Source organism: Rhinoderma darwinii, chromosome 11 (assembly GCF_050947455.1).
Source record: "Rhinoderma darwinii isolate aRhiDar2 chromosome 11, aRhiDar2.hap1, whole genome shotgun sequence".
Lineage (NCBI taxonomy): Eukaryota > Metazoa > Chordata > Amphibia > Anura > Rhinodermatidae > Rhinoderma > Rhinoderma darwinii.
Genome location: NC_134697.1, coordinates 24,661,558 through 24,688,146, shown reverse-complemented (window position 1 = coordinate 24,688,146; position 26,589 = coordinate 24,661,558). Strand labels below are relative to the sequence as shown.

Sequence of the window (26,589 nt, the reverse complement as noted above, 5' to 3'; positions counted from 1 at the left end):
TTATTCTTTTTCTTCTTCTTCTTATTATTATTATTATTATTATTATTATTATTATTATTATTCTCTCTCCTCATTACAATGTCCCCCTCCCTCCCGGATGATTCCATATCCTTGTAGTAACAGACAGTACTGAGCTCTGCAGTGTCATGTAACCAGCCTAGTGCTTACAACCAAGAAAAGGAAACCAAGCGACACAGTCCTCTCAGCCAATCAATGCGGCGCTGACATTGAAGACTAGTTCACCACAGCGCAGGCCAATGGCCGCCTGTGATGTGTCTGTATTAGATCCTGGTCTTACACCCGGGTGGGTGGGAGCTGAAACCAGCTAATCAGCTTCTGGCTACGTGTAGAACGTCATCCTTGGAGCTTAAAGCAATAACAATAACAAGCCCAGTGACAAAGACAGCTGCAGCAGCTGTTACTGTGTATGAGAGCAGTGCGGAGCCCGGAGAACCAGGGTCTGAGCACACAGCAATAGCATCATGTCCCACAGTGAAGGGAAGAACCTTCAGGATGAGCCCCTACAGGGTAAGAATATTTTCTTCTACCCTATGATCTTCCAATAAAGACCGATCCGCTTTATTCTCTGTTATTCCTATAGAACACATACTGATGTAGCGGAGCTGAATTTGTCATTTAACTCTTTGGGTCTGATTGGTTTGTGTCATGCGATAACTCAGTATCTCAGTACCTGCAGTCTTATATAAAACCACAGATAACAGATCAGGACATAGTCATGACATGTGCCAAGTGATAAACCAGCTCTGCTACATCAGGAATATAGGATTGCACTGTGTACATTGAGCGTTACAAGCAGATCAAAAATTATTTGCTTTCTAAACACTATTCCTCAAAGCTCCTATTTGTCATTTGTCAGCGGTGTTCCCTGGCACATGTCAACAGGTGTGACTGCTTTTCCCAGGGGTTTGTTGACATGATATAGACCAGGGCAATGGAGTCGGTCACTGTGTGTTTCCTAATAGTCAGCAGATCCGGATTCCTCTAAAGATTACATTTTCCCCGAATAGAACCTGGCCACAGATGGATCAGATGAGTAATGTACAGATGTAGCAGAGCTGAGTTTGTCAATGTAGTATCGCTAAGTTTATGATAGATGAGGTAGTTATTTTCAACTCATTTGTTGAAGTTATTACAGTGCATAAACCAGCAGCCCAATGACACACTCAGCTCTGCTACATCTGTGACAGTGCTACGTATTGGATTGTGTGAATGAGGTAAACAATGGGGACTGTTGGCTCAGCACTGCTGTGTAGGCTTTATGGTCAAAGATCCTTTGTTGTGTTTGAGCTTTGGTTACAAGGTATTTCTTGTATGTATTGTGTGATCGCTTTCTATTTGCTGGTGTCTAAAAGGCCATAATCTACAGCTGCAACCTGGGGCTTCCAGACTTTCGAGAAGCTAGAACTCCCAACATCCCCTTTGAATGCATGGAGTTGTAGTTCAACAACTTCTGGAGAAACATAGGTCACTCAAATAATCATTAGAAATGGATTTTTGGACAGTATGGGGTTAACATTTCAACTCCGCTACAATAAGATATATGGTTAAAAAGCCTAAACCAACAAGTGGCACATGGAAATCCTGCAAAAGTAAACCTGTCATCACATGGGTTATCTTAGAGGGGTTGTCTCATCAGGACCATCCATCAGGGGTCCGGCTTCTCTACCTGTGTCCTGAGTGGGAGACCCCCTTCTTATGACTCCTAGAAGTCCTAATACTATAAGAAAGGGGTTGTTGCTCGGGGAGTCATTACATAAAGGTTCAAATAAAGCTATAACTTGTATACAGATCCCTTCCAGCTCAGGAACCAAATTGTAACATTAGGTAAATAGTAGGAAGGCAATTGTGCTTTGAAGACTATGTAAACCTTTGAAAGCTATTTTATTTATAAACAGGTCAGTGTGTTTTGTGCAACTTTATAATTAGTTTTTATTAAAAATGATTTTAACGTTGAGATACCGCTGCTCTTTATACTGTATATAGAGTAGCTGTATCTTACTCTGAATCCTGTACCCGTCAAGGCCGCGGTACTGACGGGTTCTGACACCCAGGATCCACCTGTCATCCATCACATCTAAGTTCATAACGCAGGACCCGCTGACACTGAACCAGTCAGGTCCACGGACCTCACAGATTCAGACCTTAGCGAACGATACAGCTGCTCTGTATACAGTATACAGAGCAGCTGTATCTCAAAAAGTAAAAATAATTTTTAAGAAAAACTAATTATAAAGTTGCACAAAACATATCGCTTTTGAAGATGTACTTAAGTGTATCAGGTGAGCGAAATACATCAGAGGCACACATCTCACAGTCGGATAATGGCCACACGTTGTTGTGGGTAAAACAGCCCTTTACCTGCGAAAGTAATGCGGCCATAAAGGGTGTATTAAATAAGGGTCATTTCACATTGAGTTTTTTGGTGCTGATTTTTAAAGCATAAAACGTGTTGGAATCTGTGCCAAAAAATGTCCCAATCCACCCCGGCCTATGGTCACTTGCAGGAAAAAAAAAGCAGCATGCTCTTAAGGGTATGTTCACACGGCAGCGTCCGTAACGGCCGAAATTACGGGGCTGTTTCCAGGAGAAAACAGCCCCGTCATTTCAGCCGTAACGGCATGTGCAGGCGCTTGAACGCCGCGTCCATTCCGGACGTAACTGGAGCTGGTTTTCCATGGAGTCCATGGGAAACGGCTCCATTTACGTCTGAAGAAGTGACATGACATTTCTTTGGCGCGGGCGTCTATTTACGCGCCGTCTTTTGACAGCGACGCGTAAATATACGCCTTGTGTGAACAGACAAATGTCAGCCCATTGCTTTCAATGGGCAGATGTTTGCCAACGCTATCGAGGCGCATTTTCGGATGTAATTCGAGGCGTAAAACACCCGAATTACGTCCGTAAATAAGCCGTGTGAACATACCCTAAGAGCGGTTTCTGCCTCTGACCTCCCATTGAAATAAATGGGAGGCAAAAAAAACCTGAGGTGCTCGTTTTGCAGCATTTGTTCCCCGCAGTTTTTGCATTAGATTCAACAGCCGCAGGCAAAAATTGCTGGCAATTCAAAATCTGTGTGAACTAGGTCTAAGTAAGCTTTATTTACAGAGAATATCTTAAGGCCGGATTCACGCGAGCGTGTTTGGTCCGTGGTAAACGGTCTGCATGTCGGCCGCATTTCTGTAGCCGGAGTCCTAGCATTATAGTTATCTATGACGCTCGGAGTCGCTGCCTCGCTGCGGGAAAATTGTCCTGTACTGTAATCATCTTTTCAGTACGGGGTAGTTTTCCCGCAGCGAGGCAGCGACTCCTAGCGTCATAGATAACTATAATGCTAGGAGTCCGGCTCCCTGCCGTGTGTTCTGTCCGGGAAATACTACCAACATACGGACCGTATATCACGCACCAAACACGCTCGTGTGAATCCGGCCTTAGGCTTCATTTACACAGCCATAATACAATTCCACATGGAAGCCAATATACTCATTGCCAAAAACGGGATCCCATTATTTGAAAGCCGGAAAGCATTTCCCCCAAAAACATTGTATGATTGTGTGAATTGTGTAATACAAGATCCCCAGGGGGTGCATGCCATGTCCCTAGGAGGTGCTCGAGCTGTGCTTTTAATAAGCAGCACGGTGTGTGATCATAGCCGTGGGGGTACTTGGCTTAGCAATGTTGAGAATCAATGCTCTATTGTATGGGGTTCTTCAGCAGATGCTATTGTGCCCCCTAACATAGAACTTACGATAGTATAAATAGTATATTATAAAGAGGCCTGTCTGGTGACAGGTATCACATTATCAGATATTCTGGATCCTTGGACAGTAACAGAAAAGTATATGATAATTACATATATATATATATATATATATATATGTTAAGTGCCTAAAATAAGGCGCTGAAAAAAATTCTGCTATCACTGTAAATGAGTCTCATCATTGGTTGTTCCTTCTCAGTCGTCTGCTGGTTGAGTAAGATTCTGGATTTTTTTGTAGTTCTGTGCTAGATTTCTGGTCTTTTGGACGGGTTAAAGAATGTTTTATGTTTATTGTTTATTTTATATTTGTTATATTCCTCCATTAGTCATAAACTTGGTATAAAAACTGTATTAGCATGTCGCGACTTGTTTGTCAGGTAATCCCGGTTACACATTGTGCTCAGGATAAATGTGTAGGAAGCTCCTATAAAAGTGCTGGTAACACAAATTATACTGTAAACCCACCACACGCAGAACGGAGATGATGAAACATTCACACCATTATCTCCATAGGAACCAGTTGCATATACCTCTCAACTACCCCTTATCTAGACAGCCCATTTTTCAATTGAAGCCAGTCTAGTGATGAGATGTTTCTGCAGGTCCGGCTTCAGAAACCCCCCGTGATCTGTTTTTGCTGAGGCTGGTTATGTATAATAACTATTACTACTGGTGGTCATTTAAATCAATGGCCGGTCATTAAAAACATGGACAGGTCAGGTCCGCCAGAGCGAGAGTTGCTCTTTGCTAGGCTATGTTCACACAGGGTGGATACGCTGCGTAAAAGTACACAGCGTATCTGCCCTGGTCCCCACAGTTAGTTCTGGCTGAAAAACCGCACCAAATTGTGGTGAAGATTTTCAGCCCGAATGTTCGCTGCAGAAAGCAGCAGGTAAAAAGAAGCCTATGCTTACTGCTAGTCATGGCGACGCGTTTCTCTGATGTTCTGCAACCCTGCCTCCTGGGATGATGTTTAATCCAATATGACAGTTGCAGCCAGTGATTGGCTGCAGCTGTCACATGGGGTGAAACGTCATCCCAAGAGGCCGGGCTGGACGCAAGAGCAGAGAGTTCTGGTAAGTATAATCCTTTTTTTTTTTTCTGAGTTGCAATTTTTGCGGAGGAAACGCAGCTTTTCTGCCATAAAAATTGCAACATCTGCTATTTGTTGTGGGTTTTACCTTCCCATTGAATGCAATGGGGAAAACCCGCAGCAGAAAACCAGCGATTCCGCAGCATAAATTGACATGATTAAAAAAACGCATTGCAAATCAATTTCTGAACGTTTTTGCAGCTTATTTTTCACGCAGCGCGTGGTTGAGATTTGTTCAAAGCTGCTACTCTGTTACACTGTGGGTTTTCCGCACTGAAATTAGTTTATACTACGTGTGGACATACCCTCAGTGTCTCTCTGCTCTGGATAACGGGCGACGGGTGTGGGGTGTCCAGAGCTGGGACCTCCTCACTGAAAACGCAAGATCAGACCCTTTATAAATGAGTCGCGATCGGGTCAACTTTGACGCCTTGTCCTCATACATATGAAAACTAAACATTTTCTACAATTGCACTATTTTTTTTATGTCTTTGCAGCAGCAAGTAGATGCATTAAGGGCTTATTCTCACAAACGAGTCCAAACTCTGAGGTGAAAAACGGCCATTTTTAACGTCCAAGTTTCATCCTTGAGGGACCCTTTTTCACGGATCCTCATAGACTGGAATCTATGGAGGGATCCGTGAAAACGGAAGAAAATAGGACATGTTCTTTGCCTCAATGTTGATATAATGGTTTGCAGCTATTCTTGTGTTCATACCCTGGAACCAATCTGAATAAGTAGAGTTGTACAGCACAGAGCAGTATAACACCTCTTGTACACGACGGGGTTCGGGCCGTGAAAAACGGCCCAAGTGTCGGCTGGATTTCTCGACCTGACCACGGTACAGGTGAACGGGAGTCCTGGCATCACAGACATTTATGATGCTAGGAGTCTCTGCCTTCCCGCGGAACTGCAGTTCCGTACTGTATCATTTTGTTCTGTACGAAACAGCAGTTCCGTGGGGAGGCAGGGACCCCTAGCATCATAAATGTTTTACATTAGCGTGTGAACATACCCTTAGGGTTTTTAAAGCATCAAGAGGTTTTTTAGGGATTTTTTTGCGGCCGGTTTTGGAGCTGTTTTTTTATTGACCCAATGTGGGGCGTTTTTTTACGCACCGTTTTTAAAAACGATTGCGTAAAAAACACCCCATGGGAACGGAACGCCGTTTTTCCCATTGAAATCAATGGGCAGATGTTTGGAGGCGTTCAGCCCCCGTATTCTCAGCCGTTTCTTCCAAGACGTTTACGGCCCGAAAAACGGCTGAAAATAAGCCGTGCGAACATACCCTAATCGCTGCAGTTCTCCAGGTTCTGCAGCTTGTCACGTCTCACTATGCTGTAAAACTTTATCGGTGTGTACATGTATACTCCTATATGTATAAAAAAAAAAAAAAAGGTCTATACATACAAAAGAGAAAACTGTTCTTATGCATGTGGCAAGAATATTACTGAATCAGCCATACAACATACATAAGGGTATATTCCGACGCTGCGGGGGTGCTGCAGTGAATGCTGCGCACCTAAGAACAGCACGCCAAAAGACATGTACGGTTTTTCAGAGGATTGGCGCAGTTCTGCAGCTAGCCCAGGAGTAAAACCATTAGACGAGAGCGCCCCCTGACCATATGAGCTTAATGGATCCAATGACACTTCTATTTTAAACTGCAGTTATTGACTTGCTGCCTCTGTAATGGGAAGAGCGTGGTAAAAACCTGGCTGGACAGGACAGGGATTTGAGCACAGTATCCGATTCCACTTTCAGACAGTTTCTTCAGGGGAATCCCTCCTCTCCCCTCCCCCACTAGGAACTTTCTAGAGCTGATTTTCCTGCACAGGCCTGTCCACACAACTGTATGTAACTCTATACTGAATATCATGTATTATTTAGACTGCTAACCCTTATAATAAGGCCAGGGATACAAACTGATTTCTGCCATAAAATGCACAATTTGGATATGCAGATATGTCAACTCTCCAGGTTTTACCTGGAGTCGCCTTATTTTAGCTTCCCTCACCTGGTCATCCTGTGATATAAAGTTTATAGCCGGTTGCCGAGAAAAAAATTATTTTGAATACATCCGCGGCCTGTATACTTACCCGCCCTGCTCTTGTTCAGGTGCCGCTGCACTGGGTCCTGACGCCGTTCATTGAGCCCGCTCCATACGCTGCAGGTGTATTACAGGTGACACCCTGCCCTAATGGCCGGGATGAGAGAGCTCTAATCCCGGCTGTTTAACTACTTAGATGCCACAGTCAATAGCGAACGTGGCATCTAAGCCGTTAGACAGAGGGGGAGCCCCCTCTTTCATCCCATTGGCACCCCAGTGATGCATGGCAGTCTGGGGTCCTAATAAAGGCCCACCAAGTCTGCCACGTTGGTGCTAATATTAATTACTGCTGGCAGGACTTAACAGAAGGAAGTAACAAGTTTCATACATTGCAATACATAAGTATAGCAGTATATGGTATCACCATTAAATGATCGCTTGTTCTAGTCCCCTAGTGGGACTAAAAGAAATGTAAAAATGAAATAAAAGTTTTAATAATAAACAAACAAAATATTAAAAGTTGAAGAAAAAAAGTTTCCCCAATTTTCCCCTAAAGTAAAGTAAAAAAATAAATAAATAAACATAATTGGTATTGTCATATCTATAAAAGTTTAAACTAAACTATTACAATAAAACATTATTTAACCTGCACAGTGAATGTTGTAAAAATTAAAGAAAACAAAAAAAAAAAACCACAAGAATCGCTGTTTATTTGTTCACCTTCCCTTCAAATAGAATAAAAAGAGATCAAAAAGTTGCATGTACCCCAAAAAGGTACCAATAAAAACTACTGCTCGCCCCTCTAAAAAACATGTTCTCACTCGGCTCCATTGACAGAAAAATAAAAAAGTGATAGATCTCAGAATATGGCGACACAAAACAATTTTTTTATTTATTTAACAAATTGTTTTCATATTGTAAAGGTAGTAAAACATCAAAAAATACTATAGAAATTTGGTATCGCCGGAATCGTATTGCCTTGCAGAATACAGTTATAAAGCTAGGGTGCACGCAGTATAAAAACGAAAAAGGGCTGCAACTGGAAGGGGTTAGAAAGATATAGGGGGTCTGAATATATTTAGCTATGCCCTTTTATATAAGCCATGCCCCTCTAAGAAGCCACTCCCATTTTTGTCACGACCCCCTGCTGGAGTATCACCCTGTGAAGGGCTCCCCCTGGTTGTCATCTCAAGTGGTGTCACTTATTTTCCCTGGAAATCGAGATGGGCAGCTCGTCCCAGACAACCCCTTGTAATTACATCAGTGGGAGATGTATTGACAGCCATATTGCTCATCACTTCGCTTTCCCACAAACCGATAGAACTGAATGAGGGAATAAAATAAAGAGGAAAACTCAATGGGGAGTCACTTTTAGCATAGACAGAATCTCTTTGCTGGATACAACACTGACTAGACCAGGAATATGATGATGAAAGTGCATCATTGCAGCAATATCCCTGTGAGTTGCATCACTGGCCATGTGTCCGGGTCATTGTGTCATTGTGTTATGTACAAGTGCCAAGAATTTGTCAATCTTCCATAATGATATACAAAGTGCTTGTTATTTTGTATTGTGTTTACAGTAAAAATACCAATAGCATAAAACATCTAAGAAGACGTCTCCTGCATCGGTGCCCATATAATGGCCATGTAGGGCTCCGGGCTAGGTGAACCTTTTTTTTAATAAAACAATGTATCATGGTGTTTAATGCAACTTTTTAATTGTTTTTTTCTAAAAAAAAATATAACTTTTTGAAATACAGCTTCTATGTATCTGACACGCAGGATCCCCCTGTTATCCATCACATCTACGTTTTTTCTTTGCATTGCATATACTTTTTATTTGTATACATCCCCACTTCCCGCCATAAGGAGACACACATCAAGATATACATGGCATCCATAGCAGTCTATGTAAACTTTGTCTTACTTTCAGAATATAGATACATTGTTTGCAGATTATAGATACGAGTGAACATTTACTCAATGCATAGACTCACCATTTACAGTATTTCTCTTATATACGTCTATTACTGGAACCGTTTCCTATACGAGTGTAATGATCCAATAACAGAGCAGGGATGTGAGGGCAAGGCCCCATAGAGCGACATTGTCACGATTGTCAAATTGCTAGTTAATAGCCTTGCGTTTTTGCGGGTAAAACGGGTGTTTTCCTGCAAAATCGTGCTGCCATTATTAAATCCATGCTTTATGGCTGCACGATTTTGCTGGTAAACAGCCACTTTACCCGCAGCAGCACACGGCCATTAACTAGCAACTTGACAGCCGCGCCGAATAGGTTTCCAGCATGGCTGTCGGACAGTTTGTGGCCGCGTTAATGCCGCTCCGTGTGGCCTTACCCCCAGGGGAACATCATGACTCATGATATTTTTGCACTGGGACCACTCATGGGATAAAATGGTCCTGTTAATGAATCGGTCTTTCATAACCTATAAGATTTACCAAATACCAAGACATAAGTCATCACTCTATTGTGTCGTAGTAAACATGCTTTAATAAATGATATTGATCTATTTGCTACATTACTAGTAAGATTGTAAACATGGAAGTACTAGAGTTGGCGTTCCCGGTGCCTCCGTGGCATAAACAAGACGGCCAGCCAAGTTTTTTTCCTGGTCTATTAAAGTGACACAACCTCCAACAATAGACTAAGAGAACGCTTCAATCTCTTTAATTGGCTGATAACCTGGTTAAAGATTTCTAGATCTGACTCTCCGTGCGGTGGATGGTTTTCTAGTAACACTTCAGGACACATTGTATTGCTATTTTTAAGTGAACTTTTGTTCTCTCGCCTCCGGTGTAAGGTGAAAACAAATGGCATGTGACTGGGAGTCAGATGATTTCCACATACAGTACAATGCAGTGGAAAGATGACTGTGATAACACAAGGTATGTGGCCTGGTGACGTAAGGCATGTTCTCATTGCTCCTGGTAAATATTGTCATTGGGTTGCAGGGTAATAATAAAACTGGCAATGCTTGTCCTGAGGCCTGAACCTAAGTGACCTTTATCCTTCTCTTTATCTGTTGCACAGAATTTACCAATTTTATTAGCACGTTACTATGTATAAAAATACCCAATTTCGGGATACGCTGCAAATCCATCATGTTAACAGTATTAGTGCATCGTGTTCCTCCTCATCAATGTCAACAGATCATTACTACAGACCTATATTCTCTCTATAGAAGGCAATGGAGTCCAAAAATACAGATCTGTATGTCAGACTCCATTCAGTATGCATTAGTATTCTCCTTAAGCTCCATCCACACGACCGTGCCCGATATCACGGTCAATGTTTACGGGCACAGCTGACCACTGACGGCCGCGGACAGCCACCCGCATTTGTGGGCCTGCTCCCATATAAAGTATAGGAGCACGGTCCATAAAAAGCAAAAAATAAGACATGTCTTTTGCGGAGCCTTTCTACGTTACGGACACCTTCCGGTAAATATACGGGAAAGCGTCCGTCGGCCATAGAAATTAATAGGTCCGTAATTACGGGCAAAATCTACACTCGTGTGCATGGGGCCTTATAGTATACATTTCATATACAGATGTCTATATTTACATTCCATTGACTTTTATGGGTCTTCTGTGGGGACATTAAAGGAGACCGGTCACCTCACCTCTGCTTTAGTAAGTAATTGTATACCCCATGAAGTAACAATTCTGAAGCATCTTTTCTTAAAGGATATGTAAACCTTCTAAAGCGATTTTATTGTATTTTTGATTTTATTTTATTTTTATAATTGTGCAATTTTATAATGTTTTTATTAAAAATTATTTTTACTTTTTGACATACAGCTGCTTTGTATTCTCTATACGGAGCAGCTGTATCGTGCGCTAAGACCTAAATCTGTCATGTCTGTGGGACTGACGGGTTCAGTGTATCTAAGTTATGAACAAAGATGTGATGGGTAACAGAGACGGGTGCAGGATTCAGCGTAAGATACAGATTCTCGGTATACAAAATACAAAGCAGCTGGATCTCAAAAAGTCAATAATTTAAAAAAAAAACTAATAAAGTTACACTAAACAGACTGATAAACATTTTTATTTAAAAAAAATGCTTTCAAAGGTTTACGTAGCCTATAAAACTTGTTTTGACGTTTCTCTATCATTCCTCCTAGAAATGTATAAATAAATTGACAATTGGGTGTTACCAGTTGGAGGTGTGTCCCTACAGACTGAGGCTTGATTCACACAAACGTGTCCGTTTTGGGTCCGCAATAAAAAGCACAATTTTTCATGCGTTGCAGTTCCGTGTGCCATCAGTGTTTGTTCCATATGCCATCAGTGTTTGTTCCGTGTGCCATCAGTGTTTGTTCCATATGCCATCAGTGTTTGTTCCGTGTGCCATCAGTGTTTGTTCCATATGCCATCAGTGTTTGTTCCGTGTGATATCAGTGTTTGTTCCGTGTGCCATCAGTTTTTCATGTCAGTGTTGGTGCACATTTTTTTTTCCCCTGCATTTCTTTAGCAACTGGTGCATGAATCACGGACAACACACGGATGACGTTGGTGTGCTGTCCGTGATTTACACGCAGCCATAGCCTTCAACAGGCAACATTGTCCGCAAAACGGACCAGAATAGGACATGCAGTCCAGTCCAGTTTCAATGGACACACGCTGTGTGAAAAGCAACGTATGTCTGAATAGCCCTACTGAATTGCATAGGTCCGTGTGCTGTTCAATAGAAAGTCTATGAGCCCGTGCTCCGATACATCGGCTTTCCAGAAAGAGCCGAACATAAACTAAGCGGCTGAGCGCTCACACGAGCGCTTCTGCTGCTACCTTTTAGCGATTGGTGGGGGTCTCAGTACTCGGACCCTCAGAGATCAAAACTTCTGACATGTAAAGAAGTTTGTTGAATGTTTAGTTACCCTTTAAGTATAACTACTGTAACAACTTTATCAACGCTTTGTGCTCTTGTCTTCTGACCAGCAGGTTCCTGGGTAGAGCTGCATTTCAGCAACAACGGTAATGGTGGCATAACAACGGTAGAAGGACAAGAACCAGGACCAGCCTCGATCTCCATTCACAATGGAGACATGGAAAAGATATTATTGGATGCTCAACATGAGTCTGGAAGAAGCAGCTCCAGGGAGAGTTCCCACTGTGATAGGTAGGATTTCATATGTAGCGACTGAAAGGTCCCAAGTAAGATCTAGGAGTTGTATTGTACTTGGATAGCTCCTCCTTTGGATGTTTGATGAATTTATGGGGCTCCCGTGTTTTTCACGGCAAGAATATCACTGGAGACTACTCTATACTTGCCGTCAAAAACTCCAGGACTCTGATGGAACGGGAAAAAAAATGCTTCCTCTATTAAGTGTTAAAGGGGTTCTCCTGGACTTTTAATTGATGGCCCTATCCTTCAATGTATGAGCGCGAATGTCCGACCATCATGGTGTGACTAGGCCTGGAACTGCAGCTCAGCGCTGCTGCATTACCAGGCATTGGGGGGAGTCCTGGTGGTCATAACCAATCATAGGATCCAATCATAAGGATAGGCCAGAAATGTAATGTCCCGGATCATCCCTTCTATTCATTGCTGCTGTTTTCTTGCATTAGGAAGTTTGTCTTTTTTCAGGTTGACTTTTTATAATAGCTTAAAGGGTTTGTCCGAGATACCATCATATTTTCAAAAACCCCTTTAATGCATGTAATTTATAAATGTAAATACATTTGTAATATACTTACATTTTCCAAAGTGGCCCCGTTTCCAGATGCTGTCGTGGGGAACTTGACGGGTGACGTCACTCTCTGCACTGGCTCTGCCGCTTTGTTGATCTTGAATTCTTTGCCGGGTATACAACACGTCACTTGTCACGTCGTGTATATCGGCTTGTTCTGCTTCACAGCCCGTAACGCGCATGCGCTGTCACTGCTGTTCTCACGGTCCCTGATGTTCTCGAGATAACAGCAGGGGCCGCTCATGCGCGTTACAACAGAACAAGCCCATACACACCACGTCACATATTTTTGAAAATATGATGGTATCTCGGACAACCCCTTTAAGTTAGAGGGGCCTTTTTTTTTGTTGGTTGGTATATAACTTAATGCTTAATGTAAGAGCTTTAGCATCAAGCTCGGAGCTACATTGAATAGAAAATTTTCTCAGAATCCGTTTAAAAAAACTTTAGTAAACCCATGTCCAGTGGTTGCTTGACCCGACAATGAGCAATGGGACCACCTGGGATCATCAACCGGATAACCAGTGCTGACAAAATGCTGCAAGGCGAATGAAACAAATGGTGACCATTGAAATCAGTGGGTCCCCTCGGTATACGCAGATGTGCCATATTTACCACAGTGTGGGTCATTGTTTGTAGTTGGGGACCCTTTCTCTATTACCTCTTTATGCCCTAAGAAGGTATAATAAAAAAAAAATCATTGTCCTAATTTTTTTATTCTTTCTTGACTTTTCAAGCCCACCACGATCTCAAACACCTCAGAGCATTCAAAGACTGAGCGACACTGACACCCACGGCAGTAAAGAGAAGAGCAGTTCTCAGGTAAACCTAGGATAAAATAATGTAATGCTATATATATATATATATATATATATATATAATACTAAAGCAAGTGTATAAACTCCTGCAAATAATAACAGTTTATGATCTGCATAAAAAAAAGTTGTCACCTCTTGCCCCCTACCCTCAGTCATTTCCCAGGAGGGATATCTTTAAATGTACACGTTGTGATTCAGTTTGTAATTTAGACAGAAATGAAATGCGGTTGTATGAAATTGGCAAAACATGCCTGCCATCTTCTAGAAATAGCGCCACTTTGCCACTATTGTCTGTGTCTGGTATTGCAGCCCAGCCCCATTTCATAAAGTGATGGTATATTGCTAACTGATCCTGAGGCGCTCCCAGATGCGGAAACACTTTTAAATTGGGCTAAGCTGCAGTACCATGCACAGCCCATGGACAAGGGTGGCGCTGTTTCTGGAAGAAAGCAGATACGTTTTCTTAATCTCATAGAACCACTTCAAAGTCTTGTTCATGCTTGCTTAAGCCTTCGGTTATATAAAGTAGCTTAGCTACAGCTTTAGGTACTTTCTCACGTGTCTATATTTTTACATTATGAGCATGTGACAAGCCGCCCAGTGCGTCTCCTTGTACAAAAATGAAATGAATTTGGTTTGTAATGTGTCCTACTTTAACCTGAAGCTCTTAATCGCTCCTTTATCTTTTTATTATGTTTTTCATTTGGTTGACTCAACACTTTGTCGTGTACAAAGACAAATGGTCTCTAACGGAAAACTACCAGAAGTCATATATCAAAAGCATTTTAGTATATGTGGAAAATCTGAAAAAACTCTTTTAATAGCTTACTTATCAGTGGTTTAATAATGAAGCTCCTTTGCTTCTGGTTTCCCATGTCAACACTTCAGAAAATGCGATTAATTAAAATCATAGGGACATTGGCCTACATTTACTAATAATGACGTTTTGCACCAGTCAACGTAGAGAGGGTAGTTGGCGAGATTTGCTCCAAGTCTATTAGCAGTGGTGAACTTTTTTATAAATTTGGCACATTTTGAACATTCTCTGATTTGTGCGATTTAAATATACAAAAATAAATTATATCTCTTGGGATTTTTTATGTAAACTATTCACAAAAGTTAATAGTCAATGTACTCCATAGTTCTCCATAACTTGTTAATGGGAATTCAAGGAAACCGCAGGAAGTTTTGGATTCGCCAGGAAGCCCTGCTCCATATTCAGATCCCACCGCTTCCTTAAGTTAAAAAAAAAATATCTAGGGGATTAATGTTTATGCATATTTCTAAAATGACTATTCCCATCTGTTTTACTATCTGGTCCATATGGGCGTATTACGGCATTACGAATTGTATGGAGCTGTAATATGAAATCCTGCTGTCAATTGGGCCATACCTTACCCCTGTATACCTCCAATTCCATACAGAAGCAAAGTAATTTTATTTTAAGAAATAAAGACAAATGGTGGCATGTTCTATCAAATCTCATATAACGGAGATATAAAAAATAACTGTGATATAGTCCAAACAGAGCAGAATAAGGGGCCACACATACGCAACCATTTCACTAACTTTCTCTTGTAGTACAGAAACAATCTGCACTTCAACAGATATTTATTTTGTTTCCTAAAGGAGGAAGTGGATTGGTTTCTTGTGCCTCCTCAAGTCCAAAAATAGAGTGTTTTCCTTTGTGGTTAATGCTTAGTCGGGTTGGAAAAAAGTTGAAAATTGTAAAAACTATTACAAAGTGTCTCTACCCATCTTCTTTTAAGATTTGAGTGGCAGTGATAGGTCTGCACCATGGCCAAATAAAACAGGGACCACCCTTATGTATAAATCCATTTTTGTGCTGTCCCTGATGTATCTTGTTGTCAATAGCAAACTGGCCCATAAGACGACCAGAGGATCCACTTTTGGGGCCCGGTTCTTACACCCTAAACAAGTTCAGCCATAATAGAGTCTGTGGGGTCCAGCAAAATACAACCAGATTTGAAGCTGATTTTGGAGCAGATGACTTGCCCCTTAGTTCTCTAATTATTAATGGGATACCTCCCCCAAAAAAAGTAAATCAGTCCCTACAGGTAAAATGGCCTGTGTGCCAAAAAAGTACCAGCAGAGTGTATGATACAATAACAATTAGACATGCCCATGTTCTCTAGATTTGGAGGATAGGCCTTCGAAATTACTTCTTATGATAAGCCAACGGTACCCAGGACCCTCATACATATCTTACATTATATCGGACTATCTAGCAGAACCGATGCAGGTCCAGACGCAGGATTCATTTGACCATTAGTTTCTCTTGAATTACTTCTACAAAAAAAAAAAAGTTTATAAAATAAAACCGGCTTACCTATTTTCTTCTATAATACAGTCAGAAGAAGATTACATTGAGCGGAGGAAAGAATTAGAAAACCTATTAAAGAAGAATTCAGATTGGATCTGGGACTGGTCTAGCAGGCCTGAAAATATCCCTCCAAAGTAAGATATTTGGTATTTCCTAGTTTTTGGCTGGATGGGGTAAGTCGCTTTTTTAATACTTAGCACCTGGTAATAAAATTGGCACATAACTAATAGGATCCAACTCAATAATAATATTAACTCTCTATCCTAAAGGTACCAGGCAGCCAATTCAATTCCCCTACCATCTATTACACTTGAGGAATAATGAGTATAAATGAGAATTTGTTGGATGTCAGCGTAGTGTAGTGCATTGTGGGAACTCGTATGATTAAAGGTACACATGTCTGTCAATGAAGATAATCTGCTGTCTGTTTCCAAGGGCAACCAGCACAGTTTTTAAAGAAGCTATTGATACAAATTGAGACATGATATAATTTCATATCAGTATAAAATAAGTAAAGTATTTATAGAGTTCTACAATACTGACTTCTTTTTCATATTTGTTGAGCGCTCAGCAAACACATGGAGAAATATTAGAAGTAAGATGTATACAACATTGAGAACCATGGGGATTTGTTCCAGAATCTCATTACGGGCTTTTTTTTATACAGGGAATTTGTCTTCAAACATCCAAAGCGAAGCGCTGCATTAAGTATGAGGAACACAAGTGTCATGAAAAAAGGTGGAATTTTCTCAGCAGACTTTTTAAAGATCTTTCTTCCATCATTACTGCTGTCTCACCTTCTGGCTATTGGATTGGGGTATGTTTCTATTGCCTACTTGAAAATAATACCAAATTATGGTGACAAGTGGTATTACAAATGTAGACATTAAGAACATAAATGTCGTAAATGTCTGATCCACTATTAAGGAGAATGGGGGTCTGCTGATCTTCATTTGATAATCCAAAGCAGCCACTTAGAAGAGGAGAAATACCGGAGAGCTGGTGCGCAGATGTCCGTCCTACTCCATTGTAGTGTATACAAAAAGACGAAATAATGATCTGGAAGACATGGTCATCCTCGGGCTCTCATCTGGTTGTCTGGTTCCTTTTCTTATATATGATACTCTTGGAATTTCCAATCAAAATGTAAAGATGTTTTTCCATGAAAGTATTTTATGACATGCTCTAACTCGTCACTCTCCATCGTGGAGCCTGTATGGCAACACGTAGCGTCCCTACAGTTCAGTGCTATGGAACCATAGACAATGCTTCTAGAGAATATCTCCATAATACATCACCTGATGGGTACAATTTCTTTCTCTCGGCATCTGGATGCCTCCATATAATATCGGAGGCATACAAAGGTACAGTATGGGCCCGTAGACTTCTATGGCTCGGCACAACTCTGAACGGGTATGGAGCTATAATGCGGCCATATGCATGAGCCCTCACTCCCATTCTATCCAATGGAGGGTAACGGCACATGTGGCCGGTTCTCCACTGGCATCTGAGATTGATGTTCTGGGACATGTCCCATGAAAACACTTTTATGGGAAAACTTCATGGCCATATGTTAATAAATCCAAAGTTACAGTGATAGCCAAAGTGTATTAATGTTCTTCTTTACATACAGAGATATCCACTGTGATATTGGTTTAAAGAGAACCTTTCACCTCCCCATGCATGTGCAGCTGAGTGCAGCATGTAATGGGCAGGGCTGCACAAACCCTGGGGCACTTTACATTTGTTTTCTATCTTTCTTCGTTATTTAGATATCGGTGCCGTTATATTTGGCGCCCGATATTTAAATAACCCCCTGAACTGTCAATGGGGGCGTGTAATTGGCAAGGGGGCATGTAACATCGATGTGACACTGTCCAATCAGCTACTGACAGTGTCACAGCAAGAGCTGGAGAGAGGAGGGTGTGCGCGCTCTCACTCACTCATCAGCTCTCTGCAGGCAAGACTGCGTGATCTCTTGTACGAGAGTTCGCACAGTCTTGTCGTTCTTGTCTGCCGAGAGCTGAAGAGGGAGGGTGTGTGTGCGCACACGCTCTCCTCTCTCCAGCTCTTGCTGTCACACTGTCAGTAGCTGATTGGACAGTGTTACAGCGATGTTACACGCCCCTTGCAAATTACACGCCCCATTGACAGTTCAGGGGGTTATTTAAATATCGGGCGCCAAATATTACGGCACCGATATCTAAATAACAGAGAAAGATAGGGAAAAAATGCAAAGTGCCCCAGGGTTTGTACAGCCCTCCCCATTACATGCTGCACTGAGCTGCACGTGTATGGGGAGGTGAAAGGTTCTCTTTAAATTAATTTACCAGAAACTTGAAACGAAGTGTCACTTTATTATTAGTATTGGTACATGCTGAGAAAGTGATAGTCATCAGTACTAGATTTGGATGGTGTTTCTAAATCTAAACAATGAATGTTTCCATTCTCTTACAGCAAGCAGAGAGCTTGATAATGGTGCGGTATTTTAAAAAAAACAACTAATTATATCAGAAAGTTGCATAACATTTCATTATACAATGATTAAGCTTTATTTAAGGGGCTTTCACATTATCATAAATTATCACCTATCCAGAGGATAGGTGATAATTTTCTGATCGCTGGGGGCCCAACTGCTGGGACCCTCACCGATCGTGAGAATTGGGGTTCTGAACCCCCCCCCCCATTTCGCCTGACTGCTCAACCACTCTGCCGCTTTATTCAAAGTCTATTTGAATGACGAAAGCAGCCGAGCGCTGTACTCAGCTATTTTCCTTGTTTGCATAGACTTTAAATGGAGCGGCAGCGCGCATGCTTGACCACCACTATATTTAATGCCCCCCTCTCTACAGTCGAGCAGTGAGTAGAAACGAGGGTTTGGGACTCCCGTTTCCATGATCGGTGGGGCCTCAGTGATCCAAAAATTATCGGATAGGTGATAATTTATGATTATGGGAAAACCTTTAACTTAAGATTGGTCAACTCCTACAACATAAAAAATATAGCAATGTCAAGGGGATCACAAGTGCGTGGGTTATTCCCATCTTAAAAAAAGTAATGGCATTAATTTATGATAAGTAGGGATCCGACCTCTGGGGCCTCCCCCGATCATAAGAATAAAGAGGACGCAGTGATGATATAGCGCTGCATCCACTTCTGAGTTTTCCCTGCACAGCGGCGCTCCAGGCCAACCCGACTGTGCAGGGAACCGCAGTCGACCCCATTTACTTGAATTGGTGGATGAGCCCGCTAATTTGAATGGGACTGGCTGCAGTTCCCCAGACTGCCGGGTGGCCGGAATCACCACTGTGTGGCCCCTTTATTCTCCAGACCAATGGAGGTCCCAGAAGTCGGACCCTCACCCATCATAAAGTAATAGAATATCCTAGAAATATGGCATCACTTTATGAGATGGTAATACCTCTTTATTGTTTACACAACCTGGTTGTATAGATATTTGCTAACTGGTATGTGAACTTTATGGATATTTATATACACACACCTATTTCTATCTATATATACACACCCTTACCTTTACATATTGACCATATCGAGCTGTAAATGATGTTTGGTCAATCTATAACCGGAGCTGTACATACCACATGCACATATATTATGTACACTGCTGCAATGAAACTCCAGACTATAATCAGTAAACAGCACTTACAGTATCTGACTGACGAGCTATGCCCCATTACCAGTATATATGTCCCCTACCCAGCGTCCCTGTAAACCCATTTCTTAGTGTCGCTATGCAATATTCCTGTGACAATATGACATTTTTCTAGGATCTGGAAATGAGAACAGTTACAGGAAATTCTGCATAACACTTTTTATAAACATCCCTTGTTATGGATACATTGAACCTGATTATTGCAGTGTTTTTGCTTTTATTTACCTTGTAAAGTGGCCACAATATGCCTGTTATATACATTATGTGACCGCAGCATGCAATCACTGGTCACATTGGTGACGCCGCTATTTGCCGCACGTCACTTGGCTGCAGTAGTTACATTGTGAGCGACAGAAAGGGGCAGTGGACTCATGACTGGCAACATAGGAAAAGATCTGAATTCAAAATATTATGATAATTTTTTTTAACCTTTGAAACAATTTAGCATTTTTAGGGGTGGAAAACCCCTTTAATCTTCTACGCAGTAGCACATCCACCTGCTCCCCAGCTGTATTTTGTGAACTGTCTCACAATGTCCGCTCAGCTCTCTCCTTAGTTTTTGTATTGACTTGTTTCGTATATTAGAAAGAATGGGGTTGAATCCAGCACGGACAGTTATTTTAAAATGGAAGAACTGTTTCCAAGTTTAATGGGCCAGTATGTTTGGCAGGTTAAAATCAGGAGTAAGGAGCACGGTGTGACATCCTGATATAATGGAGAAAAATTGTGGTAGTGGTAGATAGAGAGCCTACGCGTTTCAGACGCTCCAAGCGTCCTTAGTCATGGCTGAAGCTCAGCCATGACTAAGGACGCTTGGAGCGTCTGAAACGCGTAGGCTCTCTATCTACCACTACCACAATTTTTCTCCATTATATCAGGATGTCACACCGTGCTCCTTACTCCTGATTTTAACCTGCCAAACATACTGGCCCATTAAACTTGGAAACAGTTCTTCCATTTTAAAATAACTGTCCGTGCTGGATTCAACCCCATTCTTTCTAGTCTCGTCTATATGTGTGCCGACACAAGGATCCGTGCATGAACCTTCCTGGAAATACATCTGCATATCAAGGTGAGCTGGAGGTGCTTCTCTTATCTATTTGTTTCGTATATTGCCTGACTCTACAATACATGTAGACAACCCATTTTCATATGCCAGATTAGGGTATATGAATGTTATTGAGGGGGATTCCTCTGGTGGACCAAGTCTGTCCATCTATTACTTGATCAGCCATTTATTTGAACGACCAGCATGTAATACTACAAATCCCTTGCAGAGCCACTGCCAGGTAAAAATATGGCCACAGATTCCGGTTTCCAAAGCCCGACCTGCAGCGATGGCCGGGGCAGCGCAATCTCTTTATAAGACGACCTTTTAAATGTATTTCTTTATAATAACCTAAATACAAAGTGGAAACCTAAATCCTAATATGACACAGGTGACACTCTTCTTTATGGCATTTCACTATAGACCTAGCATTTATATAGGTGTAGAGCCTGCCTTTTAGCTTTCAATATATATCTCAATATATCGCTTTTTTTGATCCTCATTTATGCTTTTAACAAAGGTTCTCTAGGAGGAACATGCTTTCGAATAATGATTCAGTCCTCACAAACAAACCTCCGAGGCCATGGCTACAACAGCCAAATAATCAAACCAAAAAAGAAGAAGCGGTCACGACCATATACTTGAAAAAATACAAAAAATCTTTATTGTAATTAATTAAACACATACAAACAAACAACATAAAACACAATAAAAAACATATAACCCTCGCACATTAAAAGATAGAATCAGAACATTCAAGCAGCGGATCAACCAGAAAATAATAAGGTCAAAAGATCCCCCAAAGATGTTAAAGTATATAGATAATAAATGTTTGCGCAGGTAATAGAACTGATATTTTTTTGCACAGATTGGTATATAGCATATAGAAAGCGTAAAAGCAATGAAGATATCACATTTGAGCAACAAAATACCTACACCTGTCAAGTACGGGAATAGCCGGGAGATCAAGATCGGGGGTCCGCTGCTAGAGGAGGTGTTCTGCTTCCAATTTTTCGGCCATTTACGGCACGAAAAACGGCCGAAAATAGGCCGTGTGAACATACCCTTAGAATTCTGCAATATGATTCAAATTTGCGTTAAATGATAATTCAGGCAAAATTACATTTTTGTGTTTGTTCCCTTCCACTGTAATCTTAACTTATAGGGCGACCCGTTTTTGCACAATTCCGGCAGGTTTCCGTTTTAATGACGGAATCAATAGCGGAGTTGACTGCGCTATTGATTCCGTCGGAAAACCGGAAATCTGCCAGAATGGTGACGAACGGAAAGCATTAGCAATGTTTCCGTCACCATTGATATCAATGGTGACTGAAACGGAAGCTGTGGTTTCACTTTCCGTTGCGGGGTTCACCCGACGGAAACCTCCGACGGAACCCCTTAACGGAAAGCGAACGGTGATGTGAACAGGGCCTAAGTACTGGAGGGTGGGAAAGCAGAACAAACAATATTATTAATATATTATAATGCACCAATCCAGCAGGACTGCGTTGGTTCCGGGTTGTGTGTTTTGTAACTTCTTCAGTTTTTTTTTGTTTTTTTTTTGCTTATGCTCCAGTAATTTGTTTATATTTGGATGCAGTTGTGAAATAACGTGCCCAGCAAAAATGTGAGTGATCAGTGCAAGATATGCAAAAAAACTGGTTTGTCTAGATATGTCTCAATAACTCTAGTGCAATGCCTTAGGATCCTTGACTTTATTTTGAATAATTTTATAGGAAAGCCATGCATATCTGACCTGCAAAGGGGTTCTCCGCTGGACAGTCCGTTTTATGTTCTCCCAACAATAAGCTGATCTAATATAAGACCCTATTTATTATACAGAAACCATTCAATGTAACAAATAATCATTCAGATACTTTATTACATCACTACATAAGTCCTGGCACCCCAGCGATCCGCTATACGCCGGTTTTTTTTTGTTTTTTTTCTATAGTTGCTCCATTTTTATTCTATATACCAAGGAGTAGATTGCAAGGTTGGACCCTCCCTTTTACGCTATGAATTTGTGAAGGGAAGCAGATTTGGAGCTCTGTAACAGAAAAACAGAGCTCCATCCCATATAAAGATACTTTATGAGATTAACCTTTGGACCTATCTATATTTGAAAAAACAAAACAATAGTTACATTTTTTTAAATATATATATATATATATTATGATCTAATATATATACATTTGCTTTTGTCTCTATATAGGGTATATATTGGAAGGCGCCTGACAACCTCTACAGGGACATTTTAGATCAGAGAGACGGCAACCCTAATGAGAAGATACCAGACCACTGGTCATACAATATATCTACTTCTATTGAATGTTTTATAAACGGCCTGTCCTCCTTAGAATGGGAGGGGGTAGTAATTTCTATAACTAAGGTATCCCATTTTATTCAGTGGGCTTGTTTCAAGTAGATTTTTTTCAACTGTGAATTGTAGTTGCTTGAGTATTGGTCAATATTATGTACAAAGTTAAAAAATTCCTAGTGCCTATTTTCAATAGTTGGTTTCTCTGGCCCAAATGTTTGCCAGAATAAAAATATATAAAAATGTCAATACTAGATATATATTCCTGCTATATTGCCAGTGTCTGACAATAGGTTCTATATCTCCATTCAGAGCAAATACATTTGAAGCAAGATAAAGCCTTTCTTTAAAGGGCTACACAAAACCATCGTCCACAACATTTGCCTATTCTCTTGCACGTTTTCATCCTGAGGCAGTATGATTTCTTTTGCTTCTTGCTGTCTATTGGGAGGGATCTAATACAAACTTGTGTAGCATGGGGAGGCAGTGTATTATATAGCAGATAGAACTTCCTGTGACCACTTCAGAACATGTAGCTTTATGCCATGACGTGGTGGTCACCAAGACAGGAACTAAAGTGGTTGCTAGGCAGCCTGAGGTCCAAAAGTTTGCAGAATACACTAAGGAGGAACTGCTAGAAGGGAAATGAGCAAATTCTGAAAAGATAATACCACTTAAAATCTGTTATCGGGCTTTAAAGGCTATGTAAACCATTGAGGGGCATATTTTTTTTTTATATAAACAGATCCGTCAGTGTGATTGATGTAACTTTTTAATTAGTCTTTATTAAAAAAATTGTTAACTTTTTTAGATACAGCTGCACTGTACTCAGAGCAGCTGTATGTAGCGCTATGACCTGAATCCGTCAGTCCCGCGGACCTGACGGGTTCATTGACAGCGAGTCCTGAGGGTCTCTGACATGCAGGACCCACCTGTAATCTATCACACCTAATATGAACTTAGATGTGATGGATAACAGGTGGATCATGCATGTCAGAGACCCGCAGGACCCGCTGTCACTGAATCTGTCAGTCCCGGGGACCTAATGGGAGCAGGATTTAGCGAAAGATACATGTGCTCTGTATACAGAATACAGAGCAACTGTAGCTCAAAAAGTAAAACAAATTTTTAATAAAGACTAATTAAAAAGTTACACCAATCTCAGTGACGGACCTGTTTGTTAAAAAAAAAAAAAAATCCCATCAAAGGTTTACATAGCCTTTAATGATTGTCGTATCGATGCTGGTTCATCTTGTTCTGGAGGAGAGCAAGAAGAGGATTATATGTATTTTCTGTGTTGCTTGCAACAAACTTTATCTAATGAAATTGTTATCATCAATAAGGAGAGGATTCTTTCTTTAAATGTATGGGCAATCCAAAGCCAGTTATCTCAATTATCCAATATGGCGGCAGGTAATGAATTAACCATTGCTGCTAATGTTATAGAAGCACAGAGATGTATGAGACAGCACTGAAGAATGTAGGGAAGAAGGAGTCCAAAGAAGGAGTCAAAGTGGCCAATTTCAAAACCTTAAATGGCCACATTTCCAAAAAGTTGGGTTTTCACATACGCTGCACTGTGAAAGGTACCATCAAAGATGAAAAAATATGCTGGAGTGCCTTTAGTAAATGTTTGGAACTTCAAGGAGTTGCATGAGACTAGAAAAAAATGTCTGCTTCCATCCAGAGACTGTGAATGGACACCCCCCCCCCCAACTGGTAACACCCAATTGTTAATTTATTCATAAATTTCTAGGAGGAATAACAGAGGAACGGCACAATGTAAAGTTCTATGTTGAGTTCAAGTACCAAATCTGGACACCTCTGCAATTTTATGGACATCCACCCCCAACCATCCGAAACCCTTCATTTCGGACTGGTGGATGTTCTCAAAAGGTCCTAGAAATAAAGGTACTGAAAGCTAAGTCCTAGTTTTAGTTTTATGTATGTGGACTCCAGGGCAAATTTTTGATGTCCTATATTATGATCTCATGTTCTATAGGTTCTTCGTATGCAGTAAAATAAAGTGAAAGGGAATTAGCATGGTAAGTTATGGTAGTGTCCACCTATAGTGCTGGTTGCTTAGTTGGGAGGGAGTTTATAGGTCCTCCAGACATTGGAATCAAGGTACGATTACATTCACAACTACCTGTGAACATTACACATTATTTAAAGCCCCTTTATGCCGTGTTCAACAGAAACCATAATATGGCAAAGTGCAATATCCTCTCCATATTCTTAAAGCGGTTGTCTCAGTAAAGACATTGATGGCAAATTACTAGGATATGCCATGAATGTCCAATTGGTGGTGGTCTGGGATTTTAATTAAACATATGAATGGACATAACTGTCTATGAAGAGAGAACCTCATGCCTCTGCATACAATCAGTGTGAAACCCTGCAAATTATAGGTCATTATTTGAGACTATATCAAGAAGGCTTATTGAAGAGTGTAAAGCATGTCCTAAAAGTCTGTATAATCGAATGTCCCAAGTCAACCCCCAAGGTCTTGACAATATTAATATATTACAAACATATGAAGGAATATAAATGTCTATGCGTAAGGTACATCATGTTTTCTCTCTCTCATGAAGACCACATCTTAGTCCATCTCAAGTCAATGTTCAGATATTTTCTGTCGGGAAACCCTGTGTGATATTTCAGCAAATATTGATATAGGTATCTCCACCATACACACCCTACTAAGCCAGGATCAATGTATTTATGGTCAGCCTTAAATTTCTATCCCCTGCCTCAAAACTCATGGCTGGAACGGGTGTAACGAATATATTATCGCAATAGGAATTATCAACTAAATCGGTGGTGGTCAACCTACCACATTATGAGGGCTTTAGGTATAGCCCATGACTCCATCCAAGGGCCGCTTACTACATTCAGTGTCCTATGTTTGTAGCGGAGAAGTAGTCACAACTGTACGATCGCTCTCCATTATATTCTATGGGTTAAAAAGTGCCAAGAGAGCGTGCTCGGCGGTTTACTTATCTCCCGTTGACTACAGAGAATGACTATGACTAGATGGTTGGGGGACAAAGAGGGCAGCAGAGTTTGCGCGTGGAGCTGTGTACAGTACACACTGTACATAACACAGGTGAAAGAGGTGATCCTGGGTGGCCATCAGCTGCCTGCCACTGATCTTAAAGGGGTATTCCCAACTGAAACATTTATGGAATATCCACGGGATATGCCATAAATGTCTGATAAATACAGGTCCCAGCTTTGGGACCTGCACATATCTCCAGAATGAAGGTCACCTGATTGCCGCGTGAACACCTTTTCATTCATTTATTCAATCTCCGCCTGGATGCAGTAACCCCCGTTTTGTAGATAGGGGCTGGACCCGCACCTACAGGACATTAATGGCAAATCATTATGATGCATCTTGTTTCAGTTGGGAATACACCAACAGGAATAAGTAAAAAATAATACTTACACACCTATAAGCTGCTCCAGGGATATCTCTCATTCCTTGTGAAGGTGTTGTATTAGGTTAGGAAAAAAAACCAGTATTTTCCATAAACAGCGCTACGCTTTTTCATGGGCTTGTTATTGTAGCTGAGTCCTATTTCAAGTGAACAGGGTTGAGCTGCAATACCAGATACAGTCCAAGGACAAGAGTGGTGCTGTTTTTGGAGGACAAAATTAAAAAATCTCAGACAACCTGATTAACACTCGATCCTTCCTGGTAAAGGCCAGCCTGATGAAGAAGTATAATGGGTGACTGTATTA

General features: G+C 41.1%; 1 protein-coding gene across 2 annotated transcripts; it reads left to right on the top strand.

Moving 5' to 3' along the window:
• Window positions 1-305: 305 nt before the first annotated feature.
• On the top strand, window positions 306-23,091 carry BNIP3 (BCL2 interacting protein 3). 2 transcript variants are annotated; one of them, XM_075843163.1, is made up of 6 exons: window positions 306-528; window positions 11,888-12,068; window positions 13,377-13,461; window positions 15,829-15,935; window positions 16,469-16,618; window positions 22,738-23,091. In XM_075843163.1, exons 1-6 carry the CDS (start codon window positions 483-485, stop codon window positions 22,781-22,783), a joined length of 615 nt encoding a protein of 204 aa, XP_075699278.1. In that variant the 5' UTR covers window positions 306-482; the 3' UTR covers window positions 22,784-23,091. The 2 variants fall into 2 exon arrangements, with proteins under 2 accessions (XP_075699278.1, XP_075699279.1); XM_075843164.1 differs by having other exon boundaries at window positions 313-528; window positions 11,891-12,068.
• The last annotated feature ends 3,498 nt before the right edge of the window (window positions 23,092-26,589 follow it).

What these genes read in the sequence shown, in the direction of transcription:
- BNIP3 (XM_075843163.1), top strand. Translation starts at nt 483, where the DNA reads ATGTCCCACAGTGAAGGGAAGAACCTTCAGGATGAGCCCCTACAGG. An exon ending in GAGAGTTCCCACTGTGATAG is followed by an intron (nt 12,069 to 13,376) that starts GTAGGATTTCAT and finishes TGACTTTTCAAG; the next exon opens with CCCACCACGATCTCAAACAC. An exon ending in CTTCTGGCTATTGGATTGGG is followed by an intron (nt 16,619 to 22,737) that starts GTATGTTTCTAT and finishes GTCTCTATATAG; the next exon opens with GGTATATATTGGAAGGCGCC.